We start from the raw sequence: 9,089 nt of genomic DNA on the forward strand, positions 1-9,089 counted from the left end.
ACAATTTGTCTTAAATCTCATTTTGTAAAAAAAAAATCGTGAATCGAACCGAATCGTGAAATCAAAATCGCGAATCGAATCGTGAGTTGAGTGAATCGTTACATCCCTATAAAACACGTCTCTAGACCTTGCACTTAAAAAAAAAAAAAAAAAACCTTCAACTGACCTGTCTCGCGACCAAAACACTATCTGTGTGAACCCTGTATTCTAATAGTTGTAGTAGTAGCGGGCAGGTTTCTTCACGGTCTGACAAATACGTGAATGGGCCACATATGTTTTACTTTGTGCTATGTCATTGCCCCCTTTCGTCACCTCAGCCGCCCCCTCATCAGTGCTGCGCCGGCTCTGGACCACACACACACACACACACACATATATATATACATATACATATAAATAATACTAATAATAATAATACATTGTAAAATATTTATACTTTTATTTTTACTTTTAAGTTATACTTTTAGATATGTTAGTATTTGTTGCACTGCCTAGTATTTCAGTAATGAGAAACTAATGAGTTTTTTATGAATTTTCATAAAAATAATGTTACAGTGCAAAATCATCTCCATGTTCCTATGGAAAGGCTCCATTTTCTTAAAGGGGACATAACACACACAGTTTCTGCCAATCTCATGTCAATCTTGAGTACCAATAGAGTAGTATTTCATCCTTCACAGGGCTCTACAGTGCGACCATTTCAGTCGCATTTGCGACTGAAAACTACTTCTTTCCCTCACAACCAAAAACTTATTTGAAGACATTCTTCTCGAGCAAGTCCTGTACAGTACTGCTGACGACTTCCATAACCGGAATGAAGAATGTTGATGGGAGTGCTTTTGCTCTCGCTCTGGTTGATGTGTGCGCACGCCCTTCCGGGAGAAGTGCCCATACAAGGAATTCTGTCCTTCATGACGTCCATGCCCATACTTTATTCATACTTTCATAAAAAAAACTTTCCGAAACGTTTACAAACCCTGAAGGAGTGTATTTGGCACAGAAATACTCTGTCATACATACAACTTGTTTTTTGAAACTTTAGCCATGTTTAGCATGAGAATCCAACTCTTTAACAGTGTAAATAACTCAGAATGCGTGAAATAGCATTAGACCCCCCCCTTTAATGGTTCTAGAAATAATAGGGATGGGTGTTGCCAAATATCTTATGATAAAATACACATTGCAATGTGTCACAATTCTGTCAGAGTTCACTCTTTTTTTTAGATGATTTGCTTTTACTTTAATTGAGCTGTGAGAAAGGACATGAATTAACACATTAACAACAAAAAAATATATTGATTCAAGCAACTGAAGTGTCAGTGCAGTATTCATGCATTTTTCTGTATTCTAACAATAATATGAAAATTAAAATAAATGTAAAATAAAATAACATTTTGGGATGAAATATGACCCAGGTGTGTTTTTGTTAGATTCAGCCAAAAACTGCTTTTGGAGCATTAACAGTATCCAGGTGCAGTTTGGCTCCTGAGGCTGCGGTGAATGGATGTGGTGTGAGGTGTTTCACCATGGAGTGTGTGGAATCTAAACTCCACTCATCACACATTAGTCACGGCAGCTCCCATACACAGCAGAAATGACTTCTGCCCTGCTTTAACCCTGAACCTTTGTTAAAGTTACCAGCTATTTAACAACAGCACCGATAATAATGTCAAAATATCCTGTTGACATATCCTGTAGATAAGCTCCTTGATGGCAAAGCAGTATTAAACCTTATCTTTCTATGACCTTTTCCCTATGTGGGGATTCTCTCATGCACATGAACACACACAAACATCTCTTCACATGAACGCTCTCATAGACTAAGCATTTATACAGAGTGGGTTTGAAGTGTAGGCCCCAGGCAGTTTTTGATGGGTGTTGCTGCTGACAGAGTTTATTACTACAGGGGAGTCCTAAGAGGTGGAAGAGAACTTTCTGGAGCATTTCCTGGTTTCCTCAGACTCTCCTTGTGGCTACTTATCAGGCAAAGGAGAGCGAGCGAGAGAGATGTGAGAGGAGGTATGCGGAGAGGCTGTTTGCTTTTTCTTAACCCCTCAGGTATAGGGAGGTCAGAACAGACCTTGGCAACGTCCATGCAACAGAGGCACTATTTCCTCCTGTCTGAAGATGAGCAATTCCTACTGTAGACAAAAAAAAAAGCAATTCAGGAAATGGGTGAGAAAGGACGTGAATTGATTTGTCAGAAGGGCCTTGAAAAACTTTTAACATTCTTGTGTCAATGTGATGGATGGCAAGCAGCTATGTTGCATTATTTGCATCTGAAGGCAGCAGAGATTTTATGCTAACTTACTATATAAATTGTCAATAAGTTTTATTTATAAAATCTATTAAGGAGGAGACACTTTATATCTTTCAAGATGGCAATAAATTACTGGGGTCATATCATACCCTTTTTTCCCCTACACTTATTTTTTTGTCCATTTAAAATGTTAGCTCAGAAAAAAGCAATTTTTACAACTTTTGCGATAAATAGCCTTTTTGGGACTCAGAAGGAAGTTTTGAGTTTTGAAAGTTACAGTATACTTTTATATCAATAAACTCTTTTAGATTGAAAGAATAAGAACATTTTTAATCCTTGTATAACTGTTGTCTAATACACTTTGCATTGTATAAATTACTTTTGTTCCTCTTTTGTAAGTAGCTTTGGATAAAAGTTTTTGCACAATGCATACATGTAAATGTAGTGTAACTGCTTTAAAGTAGATACTAAGTTGTAGTAACTTATTTCATCAAGTAACTATGCAGTAACTGTTTTTTACCAAATACAGCACAATTCAGAGCCACATTTTCTGTTTTCTGACCCGGTTTTATGGTTCAGATGGGCTTCAAAGCCTCAGATGGGCATCAAAGCCAGTGCGCTACCCTGCTCCTACCAAGCCACCTACAAAACCAAAAATCAATAGACTGACATTCACTATCACAGTCGGTACATCACTGATAGGAAACAGCAGCATAAATTGGTGTTAAAAGTGCTTTGATTTGTAATTAGTCTTTGAGCAGGTGTAAAACGGAAAGAGGGACAGTATTCCAAATGAATACTTAAATCAAAACAAATCAAATCAGCATGCAGTCACTGTCACTTGAAAGCAAAAATGTCTCAATGAAAAGCATTTACATCCTAGTAGTATGTCAAATGGTTTGATTGTTAAAAAATTCCCTGTTTGAGAGAAGTAAGGTAAGCCTGAGGAAGGTTGATTGATTAAAACGTTGCAAAAACATATATAGGCATTGTTTTCTATTCCTGTTTGAGGGAAGAAATATTTTTTGTGAGGTGATTGAGTGAAATATGAGGATTCTCTGTAGAGATGCTAAGTGAATTTGAATTGTGTATGTGTTTACTTGTGTATATGTGTGCGTTTGAATCTGTGCGCATATGCCGTACAGGGGAGAACTGTGATGAATGTGTCTCACTGACTCAGACATGTGGAAACATACCTGTGAGCGTGAATGCAATGCAATCAGTCACCTAGGACAAAGAAAAGAGGTTTTGAGGAGGTGTGTGCTCTTCAACTCCACAGCAATGCAGCCCCAGTGTCTCCCTCCATACCTGGCTAACAACAAAACTACTTATTTATCACTGAGCCTTTTATAAGCAAAAGAACTCAAACTGGCCCAAAATATTTGCACATTTATTGTAGTACTGTTTTACAATGTTATGCATGATATTCTTTAATAGTTTGAAGATAGTCGGCTGAATAGTATAACAAATTAATTATTAATAATTCAGTTTTATTCAATTTTGGTAGCTAGTAATACAGTCTCTCCATAAATGGATCTCATGTGATGATGTTAAATTGAATGTGAATAGTGACCCATAAAGAACACCAAATTATGTTGCATGTTCTGAAATTACATTTAAAGTGCCCCTATTATTCCATTTTCAATATTGCCTTTCATGCAGTGTTTAATGTAGTTATATGTGAACGTAAACGATCTGCAATGTTGTAAAGCCGAAAGTGCACGATAAATAAAGTTATTGTTTCCCAAAATAAAAAATCAACTCTGTACAGACTAAATGAGTCGTTAGTAATTCGAATCCCACTTCCGTGATGGCTACACATCACAAGGTAACACATTTGCATAATTCCCGCCTATGTTCTACGTTGGCTGTCCTCAAACAATATGACCCCGCCCACAAACACGTCATTCTACTGACGACTGCTTCTCTAATCTGGAGGAGTTCAACGCGGGATTCACAAAACGCTTGCTCTTGAAAGATGGCTCAGTACCCAGTTTATTTGAACCAGCTGGCTCCACTGAATCACAACCTGTAAGTATGATAAATAATAGATGTTTAAATTTTCTATCGAGCGTTCAAAATACGTAATTATGGCAATGGGCGTATCGTTTCTGACACGCGCTGTATGCGGTGGACCAGTCACAACAGGCTGGGCCATCTGACCAATCAGAGCAGAGGCTCACGGAAAGGAGGGGCTTAGAGAGATCTTAAAACTGCTTCAAACCACTAGCGTAGCCAGAAAAGAGACTCTGGGTGTCAGAATAACTGGGTGTGCCACATTTATTGTCAGATTAATGTACAAAAAAACTGTGACTAGCATTACAGAATAGACTGGGCTGATGTGTAAAACTATACACAGGCTCGCCACATAACCATAAAACTATATAAAACATAACTATATTTATACGTATTTATATTTATATACGTCTTTATCACATGTGAGTAGACTTTTGCCATTTCGGTGTCTTCTGATTCAGCAGTTTTTTCCGCAGCCAGCTGTGCTGGAGGAGTCACACCTGTTGCTGCTGGGCCCGGGGAGGGAGAAACATCCTCATCAGGTGTAACATTAGCCCTTGTGTCCGGCTGTCCATCAAGCCGAGGTTTTTTCTAAAGAAATTAAGCAGGGAGCTCTGCGACATATTGCTAGCCTAGCAAGGTTCAGTCAAAGATTCTCTACTGTTTAGAATGCGTGACAAACGTCTCCCAAGATGCTGGGGTCACACGTCACAGTCAGTGGCTGTTTGCAGATTGGTTGGCAGTCCGAACATTGGCAGATATATTTTTTTTACGAAAATAATTTAAAATTTTAATTACATTTTAAATGAACAAATATTGCAAGTAAACAACAATAGCACAAGTTTAGAAACATTTTTTTTATTAAAACTATAAAAAAATAATTCTGCATCTACTTTTAGGTGTGCCAGCTGCCACTGTGGGTGGCACTGGCACACCCTGACACACCCGTGGCTACACCACTGCTTCAAACAAATCGTTTGAGAATTGTTGGAAAATGAGGTGATATTTAATGCATATTTTGAGAAAACGAAAGCGTTTTTTGACCTTGCATGCATGTAAACCTTTTGTAAGAAACTCCCCCAAAAATATTAGGAACCTTAAAAAATGGCATAATAGGGGCACTTGATAAGTACTTGATCTATTTTTTCCCTTGCAAATAGTTATTTTATTTTAAATAAAAATGTGTATGAATATACGTATATGTAGGCATGTGGTATTTTAGTATTATTTATATACAATTATAGTGTTTATTAATATTTAGATTTTTTTTATATTTTAAGTTTTCATTTTAGTTTCTGTTAAAGTTTTAGTAATTTTGCTATATGCTTTTGTTATTTTTATTAGTTTTTAAAAAAATATATGTATATTTAGCTTTAATAAATTTTTATTTCACTTTTATTTTTGTAAATTGCAGTACTTAAACTAATTTATTTTTGTTAGTTGCCAAAGTAGCATTTCTCATTTTCATTTAAGTATTTTATGTTTACATTTTTAATCTAATATTTTATTTTATTTCAGTTGCAGAAAACAATTTGTTAGTTTTAGTTAACAATAATACTGATATAGACCTCAAGAAAGATTCATTTTATAGCCTACAGCCTAAAAACATTCATTACAATTTTTTGCTGTACAGCAGTTCTAACAGTTTTAATTCTGTTTCTCTTCAGTGTGTTGAATCGTACTCCTGTCCATCTGATTCACGAGCTCATACTGGTAGACGATTTCAGCGAAGATCGTGAGTATTGTGCATTATAGCATATTTTAATTTCTATATTAGAAAAAGTAAAAATTCACATTCTAATGTTATAAATGCACTCTTAAGTAATATATTTGATAAATATTTAAAATAAATATATATTTTTTCCCTTTCAGCAAATGACTGCCTTCTTCTCACCAAGTTGCCCAAAGTAAAGTGTCTTCGCAATAAACGCAGAGAAGGTAGGCCAGTGATGACGTCTCTGTCACTCTCTCCCTCTCCCTCTCCCTATGAATTAAATATTTTGTTTTGGGCTGGCAACACGCCTGTTTGTAATACCATCCAGACTCTAAAAGCAGCTGTTTGCTTTTCGCCCATGTGGTGGTGAGTGTTTAACAGCAGGTGGTGTGTTACTGGGAGGGTGATGGTGAACAGACTGTGAGGAAGATTACTGCACATTGACTGAAACTCTGTCCAGTGTTTCACACTTCCTTACATGTACTGGTTGCACAGGTGAAAATCCTTTGCTGCCATGCACTCGTACTGTCATCCGTATCTTTCCGTTCGGATGAACAGAAATATTGGATCTAGAGGGTGACGGAGTATAGATTAGTTTGCAAACAGCTCGCATAGACGTAGATTTACACTCATGATAAAAAAAAAATAATAATAATAATTTAAAAATCAATTTATAAGCAGAGCATTTTGGTGTGCATCTAACTGAAAACATTGGTCTTAAACCGTTATAGCAAATATTGATTTTGCCACTGCTGTGTACAGCCTGTGGTAGATTTTCTGTCAGATATTGTTCAGAATAGCTGTCCGAGCCCTTAGAGATTGACTTTGTTTAAAATGCCCACTTGATATTTAATGAAATCCCATTAGCATGATTGGATGTTGAAAGGTTAAGTCATCTTTATGGCTGGTTACCTTTTTGGTCAATTAAACAGGTCAAGCTTTACATACATTTCCATGTCCAATTTGTATTTAAATTTCTCATTTAGTTTATTATCACTGCTGTTAATGTCACTGGGACAAAATGCATTCAGACGTTAATAACTGGATTTTCATACATTCTGAAGGTAATATGAGTAAGGCTTCCTCGTTCAAAACTCATGGTCGTTGTGCAACAATACAACTCTTAACAGTGTTATGGATGGATGCAGGGTGTTGTTATTTATATACTATTATGGTATTTATTAATTTTCTGAGTATTTTGAGCTTTTTCATTATTTTTATATTTTTAGGTTTTATTTTAGTTTAAGCTTTAGTAATTTGTTATATATTTTTGTCATTTTTTTATATTTCTATATAGTTTTAATTTTATAATTGTATTTGTTTTATTTGTAATTATTTTCGTAGTTTATAATTTATAAACTTATTCAGTTCTTTCTTCAGTTAGTTGCCAAGGCAACATTTTTAATTTTTGTTTTCTGAAATTTTTAAGTTCAAGTTTTTTCTTCTAATATTTTTATTTTATTTTATTCCAGCTTTATTTTAATTACCATGAACAATTTTTAATAGTTTTAGGTAACAACGCTGGTTCTGAGGGTTTGCTAGGTGGTCAAAAGTCCACTATCAAAGTCTCTATGATATTCTGCTCCCTAGATAAGGCTTGATTCCTTCCTGCATTTTAATTCTGTTGTTTGCTAATTAGCTAAATTTGCTAATTTCATCATCTGCCAGGCGAAGTCCAATCGCTTAGAAAAGTAATAGCACAACTCTTCTAAATTAGCTGCAAATGAGCTAATCAGTCATGTCCCTGGCTAGTTATGCACAAAAGTTTAATATCAGGGCTTAGGGTTTGTTCCCTAAACCAAAGTATAAACAAGCACCAATAATAATGATAGTATTAATTAGAATAATAATGTAATGTTCAGTCATCATTGCCAAGAAAAATTCAAAGTTCTTATTAGTAATGATCAGCCAGTTGCTGCCCCCTCCCTGTTTATTCCAACGCTTCGAGGTTCCATTACACACTGTCACACATTGTCGCTTAGACAGCATTGATTAATGCATAAAACCCCTGTGCAGCCAACTCTGTACAAGAGAAAATTGTTAAAGGCATTTAAACTCTATTGTCGTCCCGGAGCTACAAACAGGGTGTGCGGTTCTGCTATGTTAGCTCTATTAGCTGTAGGTGAATGTAATCTCTCTCATTCACTCACTCTCTCACTCTCTCTTTCATTGTCTGTCTTTTTCACTCTCTCTTCCTTCTCCATCTGCCCAGCGCATACACAGAGGGGCCACACCAGCCCAATATGCATGCACACACAAACACAGCCTGCTCTCAACAACTCTGTAGAGGGTGTGCTCACCCATCTGGAAAATACAGCCTTATTGAGGATGAAATGGGATTTTTAATTGGCTGAAGTTGCTGTGCAGCATGAAACTTTGCACGAGTCTTGCACGTTTACAATTATTATGCATCTTCAGTCAGGCTCTACTGATTTAACAGCTTTGCCTTCATGGAAAAGCTTCTTGCTCTGATTCGATAATAACCATAAGGCTTTAATTGTCCCTTCAACTAATCAGATTTAAATGGCTGTTCTCATATCTTTTTCTGTGAATGAGATTGCTGAGATGAGAATATTTGTCAGTTTAACAGGCTTCTCAACAGATGTAATGTGCAGCTCGGACGGACAGTGAATTCTCCAGTGTCCCTGATCTATGTGTGTGCGCGTGTGTGTCGCAGGACTGATCCGGTCCAGGGTTCGCGGGGCGGAAGCTGCAGGAGCCGGGATCCTGACCTTTCTGGACAGTCACTGTGAGGTCAACAAAGATTGGCTGCCTCCACTGCTGCAGAGGGTGAAAGAGGTACAGTTTTACAACTGTTGTGCTGTTGAGCACTTCTACCTGGATTCTGTGGAATTGTCTCCTTTTTCAGTTCATTATGAATAGGAGAGAGTCAGCAGGCAGAACGGAGGCGGCACTGAATGCAGCACCGCTTGCCAAGCACATGCATGAATATTCTGATGCTTTGTTCTGTCTGCTAGCAGAACTCATTTAACATATTTTAGCAGCAGATTTCAACTAAATAAATATTTTATATTATTATATAAATATAAAAAAAAATTTATTTGACATATTTTGTGCATATAAAACTGCTAGCAGCAC

General features: G+C 36.6%; 1 protein-coding gene across 1 annotated transcript in view; it reads left to right on the forward strand.

Annotated features, from left to right (window-relative positions):
• The window catches only part of LOC107675076 (polypeptide N-acetylgalactosaminyltransferase 14-like), a 55,326-nt gene that overhangs the window by 20,369 nt on the left and 25,868 nt on the right, over positions 1 to 9,089 (forward strand). The window contains exons 4-5 of the mRNA XM_016469282.1: positions 5,944 to 6,011; positions 6,149 to 6,214. Coding sequence (XP_016324768.1) covers positions 5,944 to 6,011; positions 6,149 to 6,214 — 134 coding nt within the window. The remainder of the gene's footprint in view (positions 1 to 5,943; positions 6,012 to 6,148; positions 6,215 to 9,089) is intronic.

Source organism: Sinocyclocheilus anshuiensis, unplaced genomic scaffold (assembly GCF_001515605.1).
Source record: "Sinocyclocheilus anshuiensis isolate Anshui unplaced genomic scaffold, SAMN03320099.WGS_v1.1 scaffold776, whole genome shotgun sequence".
Taxonomy (NCBI): domain Eukaryota; kingdom Metazoa; phylum Chordata; class Actinopteri; order Cypriniformes; family Cyprinidae; genus Sinocyclocheilus; species Sinocyclocheilus anshuiensis.